Source organism: Lacerta agilis, chromosome 8 (assembly GCF_009819535.1).
Source record: "Lacerta agilis isolate rLacAgi1 chromosome 8, rLacAgi1.pri, whole genome shotgun sequence".
NCBI lineage: Eukaryota > Metazoa > Chordata > Lepidosauria > Squamata > Lacertidae > Lacerta > Lacerta agilis.
This window is the reverse complement of record NC_046319.1, coordinates 8,975,135-9,000,630: the sequence shown is the minus strand read 5'-3', so window position 1 is coordinate 9,000,630 and position 25,496 is coordinate 8,975,135. Positions and strand designations below refer to the sequence as shown.

At 49.2% G+C, this 25,496-nt stretch overlaps 1 protein-coding gene across 23 annotated transcripts in view; it reads left to right on the top strand.

Moving 5' to 3' along the window:
• The window catches only part of EIF4G3 (eukaryotic translation initiation factor 4 gamma 3), a 77,098-nt gene that overhangs the window by 48,222 nt on the left and 3,380 nt on the right, over window positions 1-25,496 (top strand). For 15 of the 23 annotated variants that reach the window (XM_033159374.1, XM_033159369.1, XM_033159363.1 and 12 more), the window contains 24 exons: window positions 502-624; window positions 1,287-1,395; window positions 5,024-5,878; window positions 9,519-9,607; window positions 10,468-10,720; window positions 12,238-12,371; window positions 12,901-13,020; window positions 13,842-13,952; window positions 15,694-15,864; window positions 16,711-16,908; window positions 17,744-17,890; window positions 18,045-18,281; window positions 18,758-18,862; window positions 19,188-19,320; window positions 19,779-19,873; window positions 20,310-20,403; window positions 21,588-21,705; window positions 22,092-22,315; window positions 22,763-22,878; window positions 23,112-23,284; window positions 23,442-23,567; window positions 24,327-24,408; window positions 24,920-25,018; window positions 25,270-25,416. In XM_033159374.1, the coding sequence (XP_033015265.1) occupies window positions 502-624; window positions 1,287-1,395; window positions 5,024-5,878; window positions 9,519-9,607; window positions 10,468-10,720; window positions 12,238-12,371; window positions 12,901-13,020; window positions 13,842-13,952; window positions 15,694-15,864; window positions 16,711-16,908; window positions 17,744-17,890; window positions 18,045-18,281; window positions 18,758-18,862; window positions 19,188-19,320; window positions 19,779-19,873; window positions 20,310-20,403; window positions 21,588-21,705; window positions 22,092-22,315; window positions 22,763-22,878; window positions 23,112-23,284; window positions 23,442-23,567; window positions 24,327-24,408; window positions 24,920-25,018; window positions 25,270-25,416 (4,059 nt within the window). Of the gene's footprint in view, window positions 1-501; window positions 625-1,286; window positions 1,396-5,023; window positions 5,879-9,518; window positions 9,608-10,467; window positions 10,721-12,237; window positions 12,372-12,900; window positions 13,021-13,841; window positions 13,953-15,693; window positions 15,865-16,710; window positions 16,909-17,743; window positions 17,891-18,044; window positions 18,282-18,757; window positions 18,863-19,187; window positions 19,321-19,778; window positions 19,874-20,309; window positions 20,404-21,587; window positions 21,706-22,091; window positions 22,316-22,762; window positions 22,879-23,111; window positions 23,322-23,441; window positions 23,568-24,326; window positions 24,415-24,919; window positions 25,019-25,269; window positions 25,417-25,496 lie in introns of those variants that run through there. The other 8 variants (XM_033159366.1, XM_033159382.1, XM_033159375.1 and 5 more) reach the window with 4 other exon arrangements.

Below are 25,496 nucleotides of genomic sequence, written 5' to 3'. Positions count from 1 at the left end.
TGAAGGGAGAACCTGGAAACTGGGGAGGTTGACACTCCCCTCACCATGGGAGGAGTCTCTCTCACAGGTGTTCTGTTTAAAGCCTTTGTTGTTATTTACTCACCTTCCTCATATGTGTTTTAAGGTGATATATGCAATATAATCAAAACAGTTTAAAATAGCAGCAAATGAATGGGAAACCCCTAAAAAGAAACACCCATTGTGGAGACCTCATCCAGCTAAGAAAGCTTTTTGGAACAAAAATGCCCCTTGGCAACACCTCAGTGGGCATTATAATGGGGGTGCTTTTGGGGGGGGGTGGGGGTGTAACATTATAAAGGGGGTGCCTCTTGGGGTGGGGTTTCCTTCAACCATATGCTGCTGTGGCCCTTGGTGTGGCCCTCTGAACCGTGAGTCGCGAGTGCCGTGCTCCCCTCACAGCATGAGGCTGGGCCCCAGTTAAGCCAAGCCACCTTTTTTTGGGAGGTGATTTGAGCGGGTGCTTCATTCCATCCTTTCCAGATCCGCATCCGAGATCCCAACCAAGGGGGCAAAGACATAACGGAAGAGATCATGTCTGGTGGAGGAAGCCGCAACCCCACACCTCCCACGGTCAGGCCCTCGTCCACGCCCACCCCGCCCCAGGTAACTGCGTTGGGACAGACATGCTGGTAGGAGTCTGGCACTCATTCTCCGCTGCAGCCTCCTTCGCAGTGTCTGTATCCTGGTGGCGCTTCTTGCCCTCACCCTCTCTCCTGCTCATCAGCTGCAAGGCAAAGCCAGTCATCCTTGAAATGCTTCTTGCCAGAGAGGGGCCAGCTTCTGAGGGCAGCTTCTGAGGACCTTGGCTGCCTCAGCTGGGAGGGTCTCCAGGACTTCGGTTGTGGAACGTGCCCCAGTTGTAGCTCCTCTCGGTTTATTGTTATTCAACACTTCGTTTTTTACACAAAGTGCTTTGAAAGGCTTTCAGTTGAATTGTGGCAACCTTTAAATCATTGGGTTGGGGAGAAGCATGCTTTCCCCCCAAATTCCATGACGTGAGGGGGTGTCCAGATAACTGGTTGTGCCTTCTCTTTTCTTGCTGCTGTGAAGAGTAATTTGTCTTTCTCTTCCCGCTGCTTTTCTCCCACCCTCCCCATGCGCTTTTTATTTATTTATGACCGTATATCTTATTTCTTCCTTTTCTTGATTTTTTTCCTTTCCAACCCAACTGGGTTTTTATGCCCCTCTTGCTCGCTTGTGTTCCATGTTGCTAGTTTTTATGTTCGCACGCTCATTATCACCCTTTTCTGTACTTCAAATCCCAGCAGCTGCCCAGCCAGGTCCCCGAGCACAGCCCTGTGGCGTTCGGGGCCATGGAGAGCACTCACCTCGCCGCCAGCACCCCTATCGCTGTGACAAGTGACCTGAAGCAAGGTGGGTGGATGGATCTCTTTGTCCCGGTTTTGAGAGGTGCTCTCCCTCTCTCTGTGAGGAGCCTCGAGAGCTGGTGAATCTGTGAGCCTGAACACTGAATCAGTTCTGGCCTTGTGGAAAGCACCACCTTTCAGCTTCCCATCTGCAAGTTGGTGGTGATGATAACATTGACCTGCCTTGCTGGTTTCTATAGTGCAGGCATAGGCAAACTCAGTCCTCCAGATATTTTGGGACTGCAACTCCCATCATCCCTGACCACTGGTCCTGTTAGCTAGGGATGATGGGAGTTGTAGTCTGAAAAATATCTGGAGGGCCGAGGTTACCTGCTGTAGTGCTTTCACAAGCAGCCTGTTGGGCACTCTTTCTAGCCATGCCCCCACCCCAAAAACACCTGAAGTTAACAAGTTTTCTGAATTTTGGCCAAGACAGACTAGGGGGAAAGGTGTCAAGAATGACCTCTCACCGATGGGAGCACATCTGGAAGGCACCTGGTTGGCAAAGGCAGTCTCAAGCTAGTGTTTAAATGAGCTGTGAATTCTTTGTGACAAGGAAGCCCCTTCTTTTGCACCCTAGAGCCATCAGTTACCCCCACAGCTTGACCGCTGGCCTGTTGGGCAGCTCCTTTCACACTCGCTCCCCACTGAATGCTCAATAGAACCAAGTGCTTCTTTGCTGCCAACACCTCCACAGGGGTGGTTGACGTAGGTGGCTGCAGCAGCAAGCGGTCCTGGTCACAGTTCTGGCCAGTTCTGTTGTGACCCAGCACAGCCACTCTGAGCCTGGAAGGAGGGCAGCAACTTCCAGGTAGGAGTGGCTGTCCAGTTGCTGCTCTGCCGAGTGCTTAGAGGGACCCAGCTGCACTCCTTAGGGCTCTCCATTGAGTGGAGAGGCAGATGTAGCTGAGGTTGTGGGTATTCTGTGGGGTGGCTGATGGAGAAGACACAGGGGGAATGATACTCGCATTTTAGGGGCATTGTTGGCAGGGTTCTGAGTCAGTGCAGCTGCTATGACTTTCTTGGCCAAGTAGGAAGAAGTCTGGTTTATGTGTGTGTGGAGGGGGGGTGTTTGTAGGGCTGCCTGGCTGACAGGCATTCATAGTTGTTGCTCTTAATTTAATAATGATGGTGTTAATTTAATATTTGTTTTGCTGTTTATAATTATGCATGGGTGGGCTGTTGCTTGTTCTCTTTCTGGTTGTTATAAAAATGTTGCAACAGTAAATGCTGTTAAAATACACGTCTTTACTTCTGTTTTTGCAATATAACTTAGAATATATCTAAGAGCCATGTTGAGACTTGATGTATCCATGAAGCAATCTGTGCTTGTAGATGTCAAGATTAGAAATTAAACCTGGTCTTTGAACACCTTGCACATTTCTTGAGTTCCCCCAGCTGTACAATGGGGCTTTGGGTTGTAACTCCTCCTTCTGGGATATGCAGGGTCACCTTGGTGTAAGACTCTGGGCAGGGGGTGGAGCAGGTAATGGTGACTGGGCAATTTTTAGTCTTCATTTCTTAAATACATATCCCATCTGGTGCCCCAGGCAGTTAACATTGGTTGTTAATAATAATAATAATGGCAATAAACAAGGCAGGTAAAATCACTTCTATAGAATTAATTAAATACCACTGGCACTAGAATAAATTTAAACAATCTATAGGTACTGGAGTCAAACACCTGTCTGGATAAAAATGCACAGGTGCGTCTCACATTACGTCGGGATTATGATCCTGGCTGTCACGTGCAAAGGCAAAAACATGTAAAACTAGAACAGCCTCTGGAATGGTCCCGCATGACCATCCCTACCTGTCCAAAAGCAGTGCTGAGCAGGCCTTGCCCCTGCCCCTCCATGTAAGACACCCCATACAGCCCATCGTTCTCACTAAGCTGTGTAAAGGTCTTGCAAGAGCACCCATGAGATCTTGGACAATGCTTCCAGGGTTTTTTCTTGCTCTTCTGCCCCTTTTTATTTTTTAAAAAATTCAGTGATCCATGTAAGGTATGATCAAGAAAGTGAAATCAGCCTAAGGTGCGATCTACCTGCATTTTCTTGCTGGCAGAAGGGATTATATAGACTCCCCTTGATATGGCAGCTCCAGACATTGGGAGCAGACACTGCTGAAGGGGCTCTCCACTTAGGAGCCTACCAAATGCCCTTTGGGTGTTCACAGGTCAGAAATAAGAGCCCCTCTGGAAGATCTTGATGTCCAGACCTCATGTGAGAGACTGTAGTTACTGGGAGTGAGCCACATTCTGCTTTATGTCTGGCCAAAGGCAAAAAAGAAAAAAAGAAAATGTTGCATTCAGTTAGATCATGATAGCTGATCCAAAAGTCAGAGGCTGGCTGCAAAAGCTTTGAGTAAATGGCGGCCAGAAGATTTCTTAGCCTTGCGACTCCCACAAGACTAGTCCTCTTCTTTCCTAGTAGAAGAGTTTGGATTTGATATCCCGCTTTTCACTACCCGAAGGAGTCTCAAAGCGGCTAACATTCTCCTTTCCCTTCCTCCCCCACAACAAACACTCTGTGAGGTGAGTGGGGCTGAGAGACTTCAGAGAAGTGTGACTAGCCCAAGGTCACCCAGCAGCTGCATGTGGAGGAGTGGAGACACGAACCCGGTTCCCCAGATTACGAATCTGCCGCTCTTAACCACTACACCAAACTGGCTCCTAGTGATGCTTCAGTGCCCTTGAACCAATCCCCTCAGTGGCTGCCATTGTCTTTGGTGGTCCTATAGCAGAGGTGGCCTTCCAGTGTTCAGTCCCTTATTTACTGACTTGTGCAAGACAGTTGGGTTTCAGATATTAGTGGCAAAACCTTTTTTGTAAATAGCGACTAGCCCTCTTGACTGTGAGTCTAGAAAGGCACCAAGAGTCCAAAGGGGGAAGTTCAGTTGGTCCCTTGACAGTAGTGACAGGAGGCACCAGGCTCAGCCTAGCTGGGGGGGGGGGTGATGCATGCGCTCCACTCGTTGCATTGGCTGCTGAATTGGGCTTGCATCCCAAGATTCCCATTGTACATCTTGCATCTCCACCCCTCAGGCACATAACAAGACTCTAGGGTAAAAAACAAATGCTGTGGGGTAGAGGGAGCTCCAATATAGTTCTCAGGACTTAAGACATTGTCTTTTGATTTATCCTGTAAATGCATATCCATGTTGTTAATCAGCGTCTTCGAAGCAACCTTGGCAAAGAAATCCACAAAAGGGCCCGTAGTTCACTTTTTTCACAGCTACACTGCTTGCGCATGGTAGCGCTTTGTAGCTCCAAAAAGTCCCCTCCTCTGTGAGGAGGTGGTTCTTTGCACCAAGGCAAGTGGCACTTGACGCCAAACTGCCCTATTAGGATCCACCAAAGAGAACAGATAGGGTTTGGGGGCTCAGACTCCTTTTCTGTCGCAGAATGGGTGGCAAGCACACTTGACAGAAAAGAGCAGCACATTGCTTGCTTAATCCCCATTTCTTCCTTCACTAACCTCTGGGCTGAGAATTGAGGACTCTGGGGCAGGGAGGTGCATGGGGGTTTCCGCAGTTCCTCTTGGAAAGTGGGAGTGCGTGGATAATTGATGCAAATTCATTCTGATTTGACGAGTTAAATGGCCCTTTCTAACTCTTCCATTTTTTCCCCCCAGAAGAGAAGCCTAAAGCAGATCCAGTATTAAAATCTCCTTCCCCTGCCCTCAGACCAGAGCCTAGTGGAGAGAGGAAAGATCAAATGGGCCTGACAGCAGAGACCCCGACCACCTCCTCCTCCGAGACCTCACCAGAGCTTCCTCTCACGGCTTTGCCCTCCCCTGCGGCGGTCATTGCTGCCACCGCCACTCCTCTGCCTCCTAAATCAACGTTTGCAGCAGACTCAGAGGATGGATGTGAACTTGCTTCCTCGAAACAGGAAGCCGCACCTCTTCCCAGCACTGCGCCCTGCATGGAAGTGCCCGTCTGCCCCCCAACAGATGACGCCAGCTCAGATATAGGCAGGGAGCCCCCTAGAATAGTCCCCAACGACCTCCAAGTGACTGCTAGTACTAATCTAATTACTGAACTGAACGGAGTTAGTGAAAGGGTCACAGTGACTGATGGCATCATGGAACCAGATCAACCGGAGGCAGCTGGCCCCTTGGCTGTGGATCTGGAGAGCCCAGAGGCACCTCTGGACGAGGCAGAATGTGTGCCACCTCCAGCTCCCGTCGCTCTTCCTGCTGTTCCGTCTCTGCCTCCATCTCCTCCTCCCAGCCCTCCTCCCGTATCTGCCGCTGCTACTGTTAGAGCGACAAGCCCTCTTCCTCCGCCACCATGTGCTTCGCCTCTCCCACTACCTGGTGCCCTCCCTGCTCTTCAGGGGGATTTAGAAGGAGAGGAGGCCACAAGAACTACCATTGGCGAAGACACCCAGGAAAATCTGGAGAAAGAAGAGGTGGAGGTAGACGGACAACCGGAGGAGAATGCAGACTCTCAGGGGTTGAATTCAAAGAAGGGCCCCGGAGCAGGTGAGTGTACTCACAGGGGATCACAATGGTCTCTCCCAACTCCTTAAAAGTCTCTGGTACAGTTTATTCAGAGCCTGGACAGCTTTGCGGGGGGGGGGGAGAGGTTGGTTGCACAGGGGAAATAGGATCAGTTGCCTCAACTCCATGTGTGAGTGTGTGCTTTCTCCTGTTCTGTTGCAACTTGGAAAAGGATCCAGAGGTGTGTGTTTCAGAGGGCAGCTAAGTAGGCCCAGAGGAGGCCGGATGGGTGGGAAATTTGCCCAGCTCCTTAGATTTTTTCAAATCCTGAGGGGGAGACAGGGACTGATGGGGACGGGGTAGGCCTGTTTCCTTCCCCACAATGAACAGGGCTTCTGTGGTATGATGAGCAAAAGCAAGAAACAGCCTGTGGTTTGTATTTATGCTTCCTGCTTTATCTAGCAGAAAGCAGGCAGAACAACCATTTAGGGAGAGCTGCATTGGTGGGTGGGTGGCAGACTTGGGATGGTTCAAATGCTTGGCATTTTGCTTCTCTCTCTGCCTCGCTGTCTCGTAAAAAAAGAATTCACAAACCCACCTTCTTTTCTGGCTCAGAATCACTTCCCATATTATTTTTTATTAAGTTATTTTTATCCTACATTTTTAGGATTAAGCTTTTTACCTTTGCACTGTTCCCTTTCCTTTCCTTTTACATAAAAAGAAACTCAAGCAGTCCCCAGAGTTGCTCACAAATGATTTGGGAGATTACTTGCCAACACCTCCTTAATGTTAAAAGTTTCACTGTATCTCTGAGAAATATGTATGGTATTTGAACTGCATTTCTTATCAAAGAAATCATTCCCCAGTTTGAGGTAGTTTTAATTTTCTCTAGTTGCACAGCTTTGCCGAAATATTTTCTCTTTTCCTTCCTTCCTTCCTTCCTTCCTTCCTTCCTTCCTTCCTTCCTTCCTTCCCCCCTCTCCACCCACCCCAATATAGAAGCCAATTCTGGGATGTTGTAGGCTTGTGAGTCAGCCAGCAGCAGCAACATATGGGGTGTGGAGTTTAGATGGGAACTAGGAAAAAGCCCCCTTTTTTTCTTGTGTCAGTGTAGCACCTGCTTCTTCCTGCTTCTCACGAATATTTTGTGTGAGTTGGAAGCTGCCTCTCCAGGGTGCTTGGGTCCCATAGAAGGTGTGCTTGGATTGTTGTCCTTTCAGGCTTGGGCCCTTCACAAACATGTCTCTTAATCACGCTTTTGATCTGGGGAAGATCGCAAAGCTTCCCCTCCCATCTGTGTTGCAGCTCCCTGCGTGGGCATGCGCTGAAGTGGAAAGTAGGGAAGCCAGCTGCTGTAGTGCTGCAAAGGACTTGGTTTGGCAGTGGAGCCTCCTCGCCAGCAGAGATGCTGACAGCACCAGGACATGACTTAGGGGTCTCAGTCTCTGAAATGGCTCTTCGCACCCAACTGCCATTGTCTGAAAGCTGATGCCATTCCTTCCTCCTCTGCAAACATGGGGGCTGCTGCCACCACAGACGGAAGTAGATGGTAGCTCCTCTCATGAGTGCCATGGGGTGCCTCATGTGGGCATAGCCTGGACTTACACACACCCCTCCCAGGGTTCCTCCTGAGCCTTGCCTGACAGAGCAGTATGTCATAGTCTTCTGCCATTGCATTATGACATGGCAACAGGGCTGTGCTCCAGTCAAGCCTTAAGTTTCATCCCTCGGACCTCCCTGCGATCCTTTCGTCCTTGGTCATTGGTGGGCAGTGCTAGTGGAAAGGGAGGCCGTGGGCTGCTTTGTGGAGTGGCCACAGAATTTGCAGTTCCTGTCCTGGTGGGAGAATCCCAGGTATGTGCTTAAGGCAGTTCACCACTAGCATTTCTAAGCAGTGGCGTTTGTCTTCTGGGCATCTCCCTGGGTGGGAGGAAGCACTGGGTTCATTACTGAACTCTGCAGTTAACTTGAAGGGAACTGTGGGGGGAGGGGGGAGATAGAAAACACTTAAGAGGAACCTTGACTGGGCTTTATGGCCATCAATTGTTAAAAAGAGAAGCATCTGGGAATGTTTTAATAACCATGACTCCAGGCATATGAATGGCTGTTCTATGGTTCTAATGACTTCTACTTAGGCTGGCTCTGAATTGCTAAAGTCCAGAATATCTTGGGTTGGTCTTTCAAGTGCAGCTGGGAAGCATCCTGTGTTGCTTTATCAGTCCTCCTTGCCTTTATTTACTGGCGTACAAAGAAGCCGAACAAGGAGGCTCCTCTCCGCTATCCTTTGTTTCTGTCAAGCTTAAATATTGCAATTAGAAGGAAGGAAGGAGGTTTAGGGTAATTAAGCCTATTATAATTTAATGCACAGTTGGGGGGGTAACTCTTGCTTTGTGACTTGTTTTGAGGAGTAGGTGAAAAGTTGCCTGTTGCACAGTTATTCAGGTCATTTGTGTGTGCACCAGTAACTAGTTTCTGTAGAAAGTCCTGATCATTTTCCGAACTGGGGAAAGTGAGTTTGAGCCCATTGTGGCTGCAGCAGGGCAAGGTGCGGGGAACACAATTTGCACCAACCTCCAGAGGTAGTAGGTGGTGAGCTCTTTGTAGATAGTATTTTTTCATTCCTGGAAGGGTAAGGCCACCAATAGGACACAGTGGCTATGTGCTTCCTTGCAGCTCAGAGGCTGGTTGCTTCTGAATACCAGTGGGTAGAACAGGCCACTGAAAATCTCTGTGGTTTCCTGCGAGTAGACCAGGAACCCCCATGCATTTCAGTTGGTAGACCTGGCTTCTGAGAATCCCCATCCTCACTAAATAGCAATCGCTGGGGAAGAACAACAGGCCTGAGGGTTAAGTTCTTTTCCTTGGGTCAAAGCTGGCCAGGCTCTTTGTCCCCTTGGGCTTTGTCACAGCTCTCTGGGTCCACCATCACTTCCAAGCTGATGCTGTTAACAAGCAGCTAACCCTTTGGCACATTTTAAGGTGCTCAGGCCTATTTCTGCTCTTGTTGCCAACAGAAACAATATTAAGCAAAGAAGAATCTGCACTCGTGGTTCTCCAAAGCCGCCTCTCTATATAGGCCCTGTTAGTGTTTGCCCTCTGGTGTTGGAAGTGTAGAACTGCACTGTGGCTGTGTTTTGACTTAGTGTGGGTGTGCATGAGAGAAAGAAATAATTGGGATGGGGGAATCTGCTCTTCCAGGTTGGAAGCACATTGAATCATCTTTTCAAGGGGCATTTAAAATTACACTGCAAAAATCTGTTGCTCTCAGTGTTTCATTTACAAAGTCTCAGCCCCTAGTACAGAGTCACACAAGAGGACTTACATAGGCAGCTTTGTGTCCCCACTGCACTCCACAGCTGTCTATTGCTGTGTCTTGCCTTGGACCAAGGAAGAGGCAACAGGGCCAGGCCCACGCTTCCATAAATTGTCAGGAAGTCAGACGGGCAGAAATGTCACCTCTTGGTTCATTTGCAGCTCTAAATCTCTTGAATTGTTTTCCTAATGGCAGCTGTCAACGTGACCCCTTTCCCCTTGTCTTCAGGTCATTTCTGTGAGGCTGAGGCAAGTTGCTCTCCTCCCCATAGTTTTAAGCTTACTTGAAAAGGGGAGCCCGTGCTCAAGGCTGTTCTGTTCCAAGCAGGCTCCAGATTTGGCAAATAACCTGTCCAACTTTATCCTGTAGCCCAAACAGCTGCAACTGCACCAAAGATGTGGAACAAACCAAAAGAGCGGAGCCAGGCCGCCGAGGAGGGGGTGGAGGCCGAACCCGAGGTAAGCGGGGCAGGAGGGCAGAGAGGTGGGGTGCTCAGGAGCCATCGTGCTGCCATGTTTCAAGGGATTCTCTGGCCCTAGAGGTGAACCTACTGAGCCAGGGAGCCCCAGAAGTTTGCCTAGTGACTGCCCTTGTGGGGAGGGATAAGTTGAGGAAAATGTTAAGAATGCTACAGCCTTCACCAACCTCCTCTCCAGACTCCCATCAGCCAGCTGGGACTGGCAGTCCAGGAAATCCAGAGGGCACCAGGTTGGCAGAGGCTGCAGTATTGTTTACTAGCAGAGCTTTTAATTGGTTCTTATGGGGAAGTGTTGATTTGGGGGGGGGGTGTCAATTGAAAAACAAAATCCTTTTTAAAAAATCATTTGGGCCATTCTGGACGCTTTACAGCAACAGAGCAGTGTCAGTACTTTGGAAACTATTCCAAAATGATAGAAACTGGAGAATGCCTGGTTGTTTTTTTAAATCCACTATCTCTATTTGGCCACTGTTGCCCTTTTTCAGACTGAGAGCCTTTCTCCCTCATGGGCAACCTTCCAGGGGCCATTTGAGGGCAGGGGCAGGGGCATAAAAAAGTAGGCAGGGCAGTAGATGCAACTCCCATCCTTTGTACAGTCATGCAGGATTCTACACACTGCTCTATCTAGGCAAGTGAGAAGTATTATCACGGCTCCAACGAGGTGTGCAGCAGCAGAGCTAAGGAAAGGGGCATGTCCTTGGAAAAGTCCCAAGGACCAGTGAGAGGAGTCTGGAGGGCCACATGTGACTTCCAGTCCTTAGATTAGAGGCAGCGGAGCTTTGTGTATTGAGTGCTTGGCAGAGAGTAGGGCACTGATTTGGGGCTTGCTTGCTGTTTCAGCCTAAAGCAGAAGTGGAACCTGGAGGTGACAGGATACTTGAATCTGAACAAGAGGCAGTGAGCCAGAAGACTTGCCCTAGGAGGGACTCCCACTCTGACCTTAAGGTAGCAAAAGCTGCGGAAGAGAATGGTGAGCAGGAAGGGGAGCCCATTCGCAACGGTGCTGACAGCGTCTCCGAGGGGGAAGGAGGTGAGGGGAATTCAGGCTGCACAGAGAGTCCCAGTGAAACCCCCGCCTGCCAGTATAAGCCAGGTAAGTCCCAGTCACCCTCTGCTCGTCTTACCCCAGAAGTTGGGGCATCCTCAGCAGTGTTGCCTTTCCATGGCATGGGCTGTTACTCCTCTGCCTCTTTGGGGGAAACAGCATTTCTCCTAGCAAAGGGGTGAGAGAAAGCAATGGGAAAGGGGCCCTAGCTCAGTGGCAGAGTTACCTGCTTTGCATGCAGAAGGCCCCAGCTTCAGCCCTTGGCAGCAACTCTAGAGCAATGAGAACTACTGCCAGTCAGTGTAGATGATACTGAGCTAGATCAACAGAGTAAGGCAGCTTCCTATGTTCCTATGTAACTAGGAAAATGTTGAGCAAGCTGACTCAGAGAGAGAGAGAGGGAGAGCGCCTTCCTAGTAGAGGGCTTGGTGTGTAAGATGCAGCTTCTGCTCTCAGAGGGTGATTCTTTGAGTCAAATCTCCAGGCCACCCCTGGAGTTTAAGGGCTGCTTCATGCAGTTTGCAGGCATGCCTTATTTCTTGTACACAGGAGCTGTAAATGGACAGTTGGTTATGACTTGCCAGTGTTTTGAGAGAAGTAGATAGCTGCAGGTGGAGTGAGCCCCGTGTGAGGTGGCCTCTCCAGAAGTAGACTTCTGGAGAGGAGGGCATCACTCCATGTCAATGCTTTTCCTGCCTGGAAACCTGCCTTTGCTGCTTGGTTCCCTGAGATTCTGACTGAATCCATGTGGATTCAGCAGGGCGCGTGGTAGAGCCCACGCTGGCACCTCCAGGGCCCTGGCTGGCAGCCGTCACTGCACTTACGCCTCCCAACTCCCTTCCAGGCCTTTTAATTTTTCATGTGGTGCCAGAGCTCTCATTTCCAGGATGTCGAACTTGTGGCTCCAGATGTTTGCCTCCCTTTAAAGAGCACTTCATTGGTGGTAATGACCCTTTGAAAGACTGAAGTGTATAAATTCTTTATAGAATATCTGCTGGACCTAGACTACCGTCCTCCACAAATCTCTGCTGCATTGCCCCTCTGTGACCACCTGTAGCTCTTGGGGCAACCTGTGCTCCCTGAGCCTCCAGGTGCATCTGCACAGAGCAGAGTGCACAGCCGTCTCTCTGCTGCATGCACTGCCACTGCTTGTACCGTGCTTCCCAAGGGTTCTTTAGAACAAAGCTACAAAACCTGTGGACGGATTTCCTGGTGCTGTCCTGTCCTGTTCTTCCCCTTCAGCATCAAACCCTTCTTTTTTTCCTTCTATGCAAAGAGATGTTGGGGGGGGGGTTGTCCCTCAGTCAAGAAAGGGCTCGAGCAAGGCTCCCTGTGACCAGATGGATGCAAAGCCAAACCTCCCTAATCAGAGTGCAACGTTCTTTTTTCACGGAGCCACGCACTCATTCCCTTGACCATTTCGTGACTTCCCCACAAAATGGGGACAGGGTGAGGCAAAGGAGAAAGACCCCCATGGCCACAATTCAGATTGGAACAAGGAGGCCTTGGTGGGAAAACATGGCACAATGAATTGCCCCATCCTGAGGCAGGTGGTGTCATTACAGAGCAGTGGAAGCCTCTGGACTCCGAAGGGAAGAAGCAGTACGACCGGGAGTTCCTCTTAGACTTCCAGTTCATGCCTGCCTGCATCCAGAAGCCGGAGGGGCTGCCGCCCATCAGCGATGTGGTCCTCGACAAGGTATGGGGCTAGTGTGTAGGCAGAGGAAGTGAGTTTGTGGTGGCGGCTGAAGGTCGAGAGAAAGGCATGCCTAGTGTTTTAAACTGAGAACTTGGATTTTGCAACATTTTGAAGACCTGTTCCAATTTAATAAGGCACAAGAGGAGACTGGACTGGGTTTAAAACTTGATGATATGTATGCAGCTTCCCCAAAACATACTTCTAGCCTCAGGAAGCAGAAAACCCCCAATTCCCTTCCCCTGAACTGCCTCGCTGTCAACAGACATGAAGCAGCTTTGGTTTCTGGTGGTGAGGTAGTTAGATGGCCTTGAACTGCCATGCCTCAGTTCGCTCAGCTTTAGCAGGCATCCCCCTCAAAGGTCAAGTTAGAAGGGGAATGGATCTTGATGGGCAGGATGAGTCATTGGCTGTGCGTTTTGTTTTCAACTGTAGCGCTTGAGGCTACTTGGGAGTATCAGCCAAATGCTGCTGTCTGTGCAGATGGTTGCTGCATGGCTACCCGTAACTTTACATTTTTCTACCAATACAGATCAATCAGCCAAAACTGCCTCTTCGAACTTTGGATCCTCGGATATTGGCACGGGGTCCAGATTTCACACCAGCATTTGCTGATTTCGGAAGACAAATCCCTGGAGGGCGGGCCACACCTGTAAGTGTCAGAGTTACATCCAGAGTTAGAAATGACATTTTGCCTTTTCCCTCCAGAATCTGGAGCAGCTCCCAGTTTGGGGGCTCTTTTGCAGTCACGTTTTCTCAGTCTGCCATTTTCTTTCTTTCTTTCTTTCTTTCTTTCTTTCTTTCTTTCTTTCTTTCCTTCCTTCCTTCCTTCCTTCCTTCCTTCCTTCCTTCCTCCTCTTCCCTTTTCCTCCTCTCTCTGCTGGTCTGTGCCTTTCCTCATTCTGTCTTCCTTCCCATCCCTTACTTGGTTCTCGCATGTTTCTATCACCTGTAAGGCTCCTCCTGTGCTTCCTTGACTCTAGTTGACTGGAAAATAGTGTTTTCCCATCTGAAGGAGTCAATTGGTTCTGTTGACACAGGTGGGCAGGAACATGGCCACCAGCTTAGTATTCTGCTGAGGTTCTGCTTCTTGAGCTCCTTTGGTTTCTGGATAGCGGGGGCCTGGATATGGGGAGGGGAAGGCCAAGCAGGGACTATATGGGGCTGGAGGGGGAGGGGAGAAAAAGAAGAGGAGAAATCTTCTTAAAATAATCATGGGGAGTCAGGTGAAAGAAGTTCTTTGCAAGTGGCATCTGCTTCTTGGCTTGCGGAGTAGCCATCCAGCTAATGATTTTTTAATGGGAAATCACAAAAAGGCGGGGGGGGGGGCTTAAATTTAAGTTAAAGACCTACCTTCTGAAGTTGTGATGCCCATCTGCTGTAACAGACGCCTACTTGGGCATGTTAGGTCTTTCTGTGTAAGCCTGTGGATAATACCTTCCTCTTTCCCCGCTCCTTTCTTTCTTTTTACAGGCCTGCAAAGTGCAGCCCCCACCTGGACTCCAGCCCCTTGCTCGGTGTGGGCCCCCAGCATGCCCTTTGTTGGTCTCATCTCACCCACAGCTGAGGAACCTGACCATAGGGGTAAGCCATCCTGCCCCCACCCCCAGTTTCCTCCCTCACTGTGAGCGTCTTTTTGCAAAGCCTTCTCCTCTGCCCTCCTGTCTTCAGAGGAGCTAGCAAACAACCCCACAGAGCACAAGCCTGTAATGGAAATGGCACCAGCCTTGCCTTGTACTCTTCTCTAGGCTGCCGTCTCTTCAGTGGTGGGTGGGACAGCACCAGCAGAGGGCATACTGGGACTTTGGCCTGAGCTGGATCTGCCCTAGGGCTGCTCTTCGCAGTCCTGTGTAGAGGGGGAGACCAGGTAAGTCCTGCTTGGCCTGTCTTCGTTTTTATTTTGGCTTGGAGAATTTAGCAGCTCATGGATGCTCCGTCTCAGCCATGCTGAATGGCAGCTTTCCCCCCCTTCTGCATTTTGGAACGTAACAGCTTTTCACTAACTTTGGTACCTGGTGGCACAGTTAATTTTAAAAATGCATCTTCTTATTTTCAAAAAGGACTTGGGTGAGGTGAAGTAGAAATAGGTACAAATAGCTTAAGAAAAATAGCCAGCTGCTGTGCTGTAAAAGCCACCCCAGATGCCTTAATCTAACTCAGTGGCTCAGTTTTCTAACACTAGAAAAGAATGCAAGGGACATTATGTTACAGAAGGTGCCGGAGATAGAGAATTGAATTGTTGTTGATTGTGGTGCTGGTAGGTGAATGCTGGCTAAGGGCTGCCATGAAATGGCAGTCCTTATGTCTGACTGCAAAACTGCAAAATATTGAATATTCTTGGGTGGTGTTTGGGAGTGAGAGGTATGTTGGGGGCAGGGGGACAGAAGCGAAGATCTTGTGTCTGCATCAGACCTGATGTGGCCGGCATTGTGAACTTCACAAGTTTGTGATCTTAGTACAGCTTCTTTGCAGCTTGTTCCTGCCCAGACTGGGAAATGATTTTGCTCTGCTCTATGTTGAGCAGAGACTCCTGCTGCCTGTTAGGGTATCCCATAATGATCACTGCTTCCCCCAAGGTTTGTAGAAAGGGACCTACAGTAGCAGGTGCTACAGCTCAAGCTGCTGGTGTAGAATTTAAGCACATAGAGAATTTCCTTGCTGCATTTTGGAAGTCAAGGGCTGGATTCTCGAAGGAGTTGATGTGGTGCTGGTGCCTGCGTTCAAGCCTTAATTGGTGCAGAACACGTGTGAATGGTGAAACCTCAGGAAGAGTGAGCTGGTGGTTTGCTGCTCTGTCCCACCAGTCAGGGTTGTTGTTGGCACTGTCTCCTCAGCAGCACCGTGAGCTGGTTGGAGCTGCGTCTGGATCGCGCTGGCCTGTGTACTCTGGTGGGCCCCTCAGGCAAAGTCCTGATGATTTGCTTGGATATAGACCTCATGTTGCAGGATTGGGGCTGTTGTGCTCACTTGCCAGACAGCAAGTTTGTTTAAAAACACACACACACACACACACACACACACACACAACCCCCACTCTTTCTCTTTCTTCCTCCTCCTACCTTGCCCTTCTTAAACGTTTGGTTCTCTTGTACCTCAGAAGGTGCAGTATCCTGAAAACTTTGGGTTTATCACAGCCACAGTGAAACATGGTCAGGAAGGCTCAGGCTCAGGTAGCAAAGGAGGGGCTGCTTTTTGTGTGGCAGGGACTGCTTGCCGGCAGCATTCCGCCTTGGTTCAGGGTTGCTTTGATGCTGGACGTATGTGTTGTTTGAGCCTCTTTGTGTTAAAAGGGACTTAGCATTCAAGGAACTGGTTTTTCCCTTAGCTGTTAAACGTTGGACAGCGGAGATCTCAGCCAGGCCAGAGACGGGAGCCCAGGAAGATCATCACGGTTTGTGTCAAAGAGGATGTACACCTGAAGAAAGCTGAGAATGCCTGGAAGCCGAGCCTGAAGCGTGAGACGCAAGCGGAAGACTCTGAGAGCATCAAAACCCAGGTGCGGCAAGAACATGAGCCTCCTGGCTGGGCTGGCCCTTCACTTTAACACCCACCCATAGCTGTAGCGTGATTTGCATGGCTAAGAACAGGGTGGTCCAACATGCAGCCCAAAGGCCGCATATGGCAACATTTGACACCCCCACCTCCCCAGCCCTTGTGCTGCCTTCCCAAGCTGAGTAAGTGATGTGCTGGGCTTTGCGGGGGGAGCTCTGACAGGGTCCTAGAGTTCTGCCACCTTCTTCCCAAAGCCTAGTTAGTGCTTTTCTGCTTTGGAAGGGGGTGGGAGGGACTCACTTACCCAGCTATGGGAAGGCAGCACCAATTTTGGCATCGCTCCTCCCCTCCCCACAACACGCGGGTTCCTTGTTTAAGTACAATTGCGGCCCACTTGATATGAAAAGTTGGACCTCCCTGGGTTAGGACAAGTGAGGATACCAGACAACCTACTACCTCTCTAGCAGGTGTATTTTCTCTATGTTACCTACTTGACTGCTTCTGCCTTTCCTTGGGAGGGGAAAGAAGCGGGATCCCACAGAGGACAGACTTCCTGTGTAGAATATCTTTGCGTTCTGAGCTGCCACTGTACAAAGCTTTTGCTGCTCTGGAGTCTGTTTGTTTCAACCTGGCTGTGTCTGAACTTCCCTGTCTGCCTGTCCTCCCCTTTCCTCCTGGAATTGCTATGAACATGGGTGGAGCTGTTCAAGCTGACCTGCGATGGTTTGGACATACAACGCAATAAAGCATCCATACCTGGATACTGAAAGCAGCTGTCTTGGGCTGTTGCTCTCCTAGGCCTTTTGCCTCATTTGAGTTTTGCACCTCAACACCTGCGTTTTCCCTTCAGGAGCTATTCCGCAAGGTCCGAAGCATCTTGAATAAGTTGACACCGCAAATGTTCAATCAACTGATGAAGCAAGTGACTGATCTAACTGTGGACACGGAAGAGAGGTTGAAAGGCGTCATTGACCTTGTGTTCGAGAAAGCCATTGATGAACCCAGCTTCTCTGTGGCCTATGCAAACATGTGCAGGTGTCTCGTCACGGTAAGTGTGGTGTGGAAAGTTGGAAGAGGTAAATACCCAGTGGGAGCGGGGGCATGGCAGAGCTCCTGCTTAACATGCAGGATATCCCAGATTTCATCCCTGCCATCTGCTGTTAAAAGGATGATTTGAAAAGGACCTGATTGGCCTGAGTCTCAGGAGATACTCTGCCATTCAGGGTAGACAATACTGGGCTGAATTGACAAAGTGTTTGCACTGGTCTATCATCTGCTGCCTTTTTTACACCAGAATGAAAAGGGGTTTTATGGGGAGGTTGTCCTGAAGATGCTTATCTGAACCAGGCTTATGCAGGCAGTTAATAATAGCATCTTTCCATAATAGTTCACCTTTGATATTAAAAGTTTATACAGTGGTACCTCGAGTTACAAACACCTCAGGTTACAAATGCTTCAGGTTACAAACTCCACTAACCTGGAAGAGTTACCTCGAGTTGAGAACTTTGCCCCAGGATGAGAACGGAAATCGTGTGCCGGCGGCACAATGGCAGCAAGAGGCCCCATTAGCGAAAGCACACCTCTAGTTAAGAACAGTTTCAGGTTAAGAATAGACCTCTGGAACGAATTACGTTCGTAACTGGTGGTACCAGTGTGTGTGTGTGTGTGTGTGTGTGTGTATTGCTGTGTTGTTTTCAATATGAGTGCAGTGAGCCAGCCTCTTTGCTCTAAGTTGTTTTTATGAATAATGGCCCGTAAATATTTTTATAAATAGAATGATAAAATGCTGATTAGGCATGCAGCAAGTGATGAGAGTGCCCTGTTTTGCCTGTGTTGTGCTCACCTTCCTCCTCCTTGGCCCTTTCGACACGTGCTGCACACAGCTGAAGGTGCCCATGGCGGATAAGCCCGGGAGCTTTGTCAACTTCCGGAAGCTACTCCTGAATCGTTGCCAGAAGGAATTTGAAAAGGACAAAGCTGATGACGATGTCTTTGAGAAGAAGCAGAAGGAGCTGGAAGCTGCCACAACGGTGAGTCTCTGCGGAGCACCCTCTCTGCGCTCCCAGGAGCAGGGAGCCCAAGACATGGGAGTCCTGTGGTGTTGCTGGCCTGGGAAGTGAGGCCATGGGCTTGTGGTGTGGCAGGCAGCCCTTTCTCACCACCCCTTCCTTCTCTGCCCCTCAGCCAGAGGAGAGGACGCGGCTCCACGACGAACTGGAAGAAGCCAAGGACAAGGCCCGGCGGCGCTCCATTGGCAACATAAAGTTCATTGGGGAGCTCTTCAAGCTGAAGATGCTGACAGAGGCCATCATGCATGACTGTGTGGTGAAGCTGCTGAAGAACCACGACGAGGAGTCCCTTGAGTGCCTCTGCCGCCTCTTGACTACCATTGGCAAAGACTTGGACTTTGAGAAAGCCAAGGTTAGAAGAACCTGGCACCCACACTGAGACCCTTGGTGGCTGTAGCCTTTTCTGTGGCGCTCGTGCTTTCCCCTAGAAGTTGGGGCAGTGGGGTTGCTTTGCCCCTTGTGCCATCAGGGAAGAGTGAACACCCAAAGCCATCTTCTTCAGTTCTGAAAAGAACTTAGTGTTCAGAAAAGCTAGATCCATACCCCTTATTGGCCCTGCTTCATACCCGCCTGGAGTGGATGGAATGTGAGGCCACTTGGAAAGTGCAGAGGCGGGTGGGTGACTTCTATGTATTTCTATGTAGAAACATCTTTGCTTTTGCCTGGCTGGGATTAGCCCCTGTCCAAAGGTAAGATTCACCCTCCTTGCTTCAGCCCCAGAAAGGTTTCCCAGGAGAGGCTGGAAAGGATCCCCTTCCCCATCCCCCACTGTAAGGCAGTTTTTCATGTTCCTATGAAATGTGGTGAGAGCATCTGTGTTTCCTCTAGCCTCGAATGGACCAGTATTTCAATCAAATGGAGAAGATAGTCAAAGAAAGGAAAACCTCTTCCAGAATACGATTCATGCTTCAAGATGTCATAGACCTCAGGCAGGTACGTGAAGGGAAGCAGATGAGTAATTGTCCACAAGAGAAAAGGGGTACTGCCCTCACCTGGCTCTTAGTCTTACCTTGAGAGGATAGTTCTTGGTTTTTGAAAGGGCTGCCAGAGGAGCTGCTGTCCCCTGCATCATGGGCTGCTGTCATGTGGTAGCTGTGGTTTTACAGTCGACTTGTGTCACGCTTGTGGAAGGAGCTTGCGAGTAGTTTTCCCCTCAGTAGAATATCCCGCTTCCTCTGTCTGCATCAACCACAACTACCCCACAGTGTGCAGGGGAGAAAGGAGGCCTCATCCACCTTTGCTTTCCTGTCTTCCACAGTGTAACTGGGTCTCACGGAGGGCAGACCAAGGTCCCAAGACGATAGAGCAGATCCATAAAGAAGCAAAAATTGAAGAACAGGAGGAGCAGCGGAAAGTCCAGCAACTAATGACCAAAGAGAAGAGGAGGCCTGGTAAGTTCCCAGAGTTCCCATGTGATGCTTGACCAGGAGGAGAGAGGAACAAGGGTCCATGTCGTGAGAATTGCCTCTGGTGTCTAGATTATAGAGTGCCCTGTCCAGGTTGAATATCTCTTTCTGCCTATATGCCCCAATATATATTGTTAAGCACCACCAACTCCAGTGGGAAGCAACCTCCAGCCATTTGTTCTACTAGTGTGTGCATGGACCATTGCACAGAATAGGCAAATGGTGAAACTGCACAAATAATTTTTTTAAAACCTGCCACACAGTTGCTTAGGCAGAAATTCAAATTGAAATGCACTCTTCAACTAGATGTGACAGAGGAAACATAGCAGTCTTATTCCTATAGGCTCTCAAGCTTCACTTTACACATACAACTCATCCCAGACCACTTTAGCTACCATATCAGGGATTATAAAAAGTAACTTGTTTGTTTGTTTTGTTTGCAGGTGTTCAGAGGGTAGAGGAGGGTGGCTGGAACACGGTGCAGGGGGCGAAAAATACCCGTGTGCTGGACCCCACCAAGTTCCTTAAAATCACCAAGGTTTGTATGGAGGAAGAATCTCTTTCTGAGAGGAATCCTGAGAGACCAACTCTCCTTTGGTTGGTCATCTTCCACATTCCCAATCCTCAACATCACCCTTCCTGAAAGTGGTGCTCTCCCAGACGTTTTGGACTGCAGCTCCCACAGGCTCCAGCTTCACGCACCTACAGTAGCTGGTGCCAGTGGGAACTGTAGTTCAGAATGCCTGGAGTGTGCCTGGTTGGGGATTCTTGGTTTTTCTTGCTGCCCTGCCCTCCAAGGAAGCTGTTTGTCCATCTGTGCATCTAGGCATTTTGAACTGGGAAGTGGGAGAGAGGGTGGCAGTGAGCCGGAGAGTGGGAGGATTTGTTTCCGTCTGTGAAACAGGATTGGGTGAGGCGGTTCCAATCCCCAGCAGGCTCTCCCTGATTTGTGCTCCTATGTGTGTGTCTTTCAGCCCACAATAGATGAGAAGATCCAGCTTGTGCCTAAAGCCCAGTTGGGCAGCTGGGGGAAGGGCAGCAGTGGGGGAGCCAAGGCCAGTGAGATTGGTGAGTGTGCCCCCCCTTCATTTTGCTCTGTGCACCCTAAAAAGTGCTGGCTGTTGCTGTTCCTCGTCAAAGACATCTCCTTGTCATTTCTCCTTTTATGGAATTTCCAGTCTTGGCTTACTTCCTATTATGAATGGGCCGTGCAAACTCCATATTCAGTGCTAGCCCTCCTCTTGGTACACCCACTAAAATTAAATGGTTACAACTCTTAGGTTAATTAAATTCAGTGGATTTACTTTGGGGGGGACTTAGCCTGATATAACTCTCATGTTCTACTTCTTCTTTTTCTTAAACATTCAAATATTTCACCAAAGTAACTTAATTGGTGGATCAAACAAGCTCTTTATCCATTTCCGACTGTAGTGCTGCAGCAGTCTATAGACAATACACTGTAGCACTACAGTCGGAAACTGATAAAGAGCTAAGAATAGCATGATTAAGTTAGCTAGAGAGTCTCCTGAAAGAGCCGGTTTTTGATTGGCTCCGGAAAGAGCTCAGTGTGGGAGCTTGGCAAATATCTTTGGGGAGTCCACACCACAGTGCTGACACCTCTACTACAAAGAGACTGCCCTGATTGGATGATTGCTGAGTTTCACTCAGTATCAATGCCTGGAACAAGAAATGAGCATCCATGACAGATGACCATCCAACCTCTGTTTAAAAACCTCCAATGAAGGAGAGTCCAGAACCGCCCAAGGGAGTCTGTTCCACTGTCGAACAGCTCTGTCAAAGGTTTTTCCTGGTGTTTAGTCAGAATCTTCTTTCTTGTCATTTGGAATCCATTGGTTTGGGTCCTGTCCTTCGGATCCAGCAGAAAACAAGCTGAATCCAACTTCCATTTGACTGCCCTTCAGATATTTAAAGGTGGCTATCTCCTCTCAGTCTCTTCCAGGCTAAACATACCCAACTTCCTCAACTGTTCCTCATAAAGCTTGGTTTCTAGGGAAGGATTTGGTCCTTAGGAGACACCCAAGCCAGTTAAGGTTTTAAAGGGTTTATTGTATCTGTAGGTTACCCATCTCTCCCTCAGTGCAAAAACCCTCTGTCCTGAAGGTTGAGAGAGATCAAGGCATCCACTTGACACAGTTAAACTTGTGCTAGGCGTAAGAGCTTCTGGGCCTCTGGCTGATGGGTTTCCTGGAGCCCCTGAGGCAGCTGTTACTCTCCCCAACATCCTCTTGCAGATTCCTTACGACCAAGTGCCACTAGTTTGAACCGATTCTCTGCACTGCAGCCTCCCGCATCATCTGTGTCTGCCTCAGCCACATCCGCAGAGTTGGACTCTCGCAGGGCCTTAACTAGGTAGGTCTCGGGTCACGCATAGCTGCTTCTCTTCCATTACATTTATTATTATTATTATTATTATTATTATTATTATTATTATTATTATTATTATTAATTGCCTTGAATGAGGTGTTCTATGTGATTAAACTGACTTTACAAACCCTCAATATGTGTGTGTATGTACTCGGCAGCTCATGCTCTTGGGGGCTGTCCGTGTAATGAAATGTGTGAAAAAAGCAGAGATTTAATTGCCTCTCCAATAAAACTCTTCTGCTTGATGTCTGTGTTTACTTATCACTTGAAAGCCACTTGAGAGCTAATTGGCACATGGCCGAGTTGGGGGGTTATTTTTTTTTCAAGCTATGAATAAGGAATTTTCCTGAGAAATGTCTCTGTTCCCACAGTCGGGGGAGCACAGGCAGGGAGAAGAATGACAAGCTGCTCCCCTCTCCAGCCTCACGCCCCAACACCTTCTTGCGGGTCAGCAGCAGCAAGGAGCAGCTCTTGGACAACCAGGCTCAGGAAGAACAGCGGAGGGAGATGCTGGAGACTGTGAAGCAGCTGACGGGGGGGCTGGAGAGTGACTGGAACAGCACAGAGGCAGAGAGGAGCAAGGCCAAGGAAACAGGTGAGCTTTTCCTCCTCTTCCTCCTTCAAGTTGGGGCTTCTGAACTCTGGGCTGTCCTTCCTGCTGGATGAGCAGAATTTTGTGACTGATTCGGTCGGTGCTAATTTATGTCCATTCCTTCTTGAGCTCATAGCATCATTTCATCCACGTTCATTTGTTTCCCCTTCTGGGTCAAAATGATGGTGATCTAAAGCGAGGTATTCTGTGCAGATCTCTCTCTGGGATGAATTACCCCACAAATCCTAGAGTGTGTAGCTGCGTGTAGGACTTATGAAGAATGGCAGGGCACAGCCCAAGGACTTGTCTGTAATGACAATGGCATTGTGCATGGGAAAAATGCCTCTCTGGCTAAGGTGATGATATATACTCCATTGCAATGAAGTAATCCTTCTACATTTCCTGCCTCTTTCTCTCCCTCTCCCCTTACCCATTCAACTGTCTTAACAGCCAAGCCTGAAATTTCCACATCCCCAGCCCAAGAAAAACCTGCATTGTCAGAAGAGGAAATAGAGAGAAAGTGCAAATCGATCATTGACGAGTTCTTGCACATAAACGATTATAAGGTAAGGAGAGCTGTGTCCCATCGTGACGTGCATTGGAGTTTTCTCTTGGGGTGGAGGGCTTAAGCGTTTAAAAGCCACCCTTTCCGAGGTCTGGCTTCGTGGCCACTGATCTTACAGTATCAGTGCAGAGAGCAAGAAGGACCTCTCCTAAGGTCCGCCGAGGAGCTTTTGCACAAGGAAAGTCTCTTAGCCCATGGACTACAGAGAAACCTCCCTTTGTATTGTCTGGACAGGAAGCGATGCAGTGCGTGGAGGAGCTGAGCATACCGGGAGTGCTGCCTGTGTTTGTGCAGGTGGGCGTGGAGTCAACCCTGGAGCGGAGTCAGATCACCAGAGACCACATGGGCCAGTTGCTGTATCAGCTGGTGCAGTCGGAGAAGCTCAGCAAGCAGGACTTTTTCAAGGGGTTGGTAGTCTGCCAGGGAAGGAAGCAAGATCTCTGGGTATTTTTTCTTTCTTTCATGGGTGCTCACTACAAACAGTTACATTTGGGCTGGATGCAGAGAGTGACCAGCTGCCTCCCAGATGGAATGTGCCTTGAGCAATTCTGCTTCCCTCCTTAGGTTTGCGGACACCTTGGAGACGGCAGACGACATGGCCATCGATATACCCCACATATGGTTATACCTGGCTGAGTTGGTGACACCTATGTTGAAAGAAGGAGGAATCTCTATGAGAGAACTTCTGACGTAAGCTGCACTCTTTCTCCGATGGCCGTGGGGTGATGCTTGCACCGGCTGCCCTTGGAACTCCTTGCATAGATAAGGTCAAGCGAGCCACAGTGACTTATGCTTGACCTGTTGCTTGCTACAAACTGTATTGTTATTGCCTTGGAGCAGTGAATTTCCACATCCCGGTTAAGCCAGATTTAAATTTGCCGGACCCCTCATGGGCCTAATTTGACACATGTACAGGGCCCACCAGTTAAATGATGTCAGGCAGTGGTTCTTTTTGAAGGCACACTCAGATCACGAAGGGATTTGCAGAGATCCCAGCTAAAACGTAAACCCATCATGAGTCTAGAGCAAGGTGTGCTTCAGCTGTTGGACAGTGGGGACATGCCTTACCTCCAGCAAAGCTTAAGAGCTCATTTTAAGCCACATTAGCCCTAGTCCCACACCTGATGTCTCATATGATGGCAGGTGGGTGCAGTTTACCAGAAACAGTCTGGCAGGCTAAATAGGGTTTCCCAGCAGGCCCAGAGGCTTGCCACCCCTGCCTTAAGGGCTGAACCAGTAGAGGGTGGCAACTCCCCAAATATCCTGCCTGTCAAACCTTGTCTGCTGTGCCTCCAGCTCCAGAACAGAGTTGCTTATGTGGTCGAAGATTCAAATAGAACATAGTGAAGGCCAGAGCCCTCATCCCCCTTCATGGTGGCCTTTCACCATGTGCTAGTTGCCTGTCAGGTGGCAAAGCTTACACTGCTCTCTTGCTCTCTCATATTGCAGAGAATTTAGCAAACCCTTGCTCCCTGTGGGGAGAGCCGGCATCTTGCTTTCCGAAATATTGCACCTTCTATGCAAACAAATGGTAAGTGTTCCAGGCCACTTGCAGATCTCAATGTGTGCGTGCAAAGGGAATCCGTAGTGTAATGAAAAATGTCAAGAAGCCTGCCCAAGACTCCTAAGTCAGTGAGTTGCATTCACATTTTGCCTGAAAAGGCTTTGAAGCTGCCTTTAGTTGATCAGGAGCAGGAATCCCAAAGGACAGCCTCATTCTGAAGATGCTTCAAATTCAGAGATGTTCCCAGTTGCTGTCTCATCCTGAGCAGGCCCCTACCCTAGAAAGGGTGGCACTTTCTTGGCCCCACTGATTGCTGAATCCTGTTGACCCCACAGCAGCATTGGATTGAACCCTCCTGTTGGAAAAGAACATCCTAAAGTTGGGATGTTGAATGTGATACTTTGCACTCACCCAGGTTCCCCCTCACCCCTAAAAAATAACTATCATGGTGGGGTTGGAGGTTGCTTTGAACACCATGGCTGTTTTGGGTCTCCCTGCTCTTCTCTCTCTGATTTTTCAAACTCCTTTTGTGTTCTAGAGCCATAAGAAAGTGGCAGCCTTATGGAGGGAGGCTGGCCTCAGTTGGAAAGACTTCTTACCTGAAGAGGAGGATGTCCACACCTTTCTCATGGAGCAGGTGAGTTGGGAGCCAGAGCAGGGTCACTCTGACCTTTTAGTTACTCTGTTCACTTCTGATAGGGGGAGGAGGTTTGACTAGATGCTATGTTGTCCCATCTGACTCTTGAGGTGGGACCAGCCTCCACTGCAAAAGGTCTTTAACCCTTCTAGATGGTTAAACTCCACTTCAGGGTGTTCAATGGGGTGGGCGGGGGACCCTGCATGTCACACCAAACTAAAACCATTCTCTCTTCTCTTGTAACACTGCAGAAGTTGGACTTCACAGAGACTGACAGTTCCAGTTCCTCAGAAGCACTTTCAAAGAAGGAGCTCTCTGCTGAAGAGTTGAACAAACAGCTGGAGAAACTCATTATCGAGGACAAGGCGAATGACGAGCAGATCTTTGATTGGGTAGAGGTACAAAGCCCATGTCCATCTCAAACCCGTCTGTTACAGTTCCTGCAGCCTGGGCTCTTGGAAAGAGCAGCTGTCAGGAG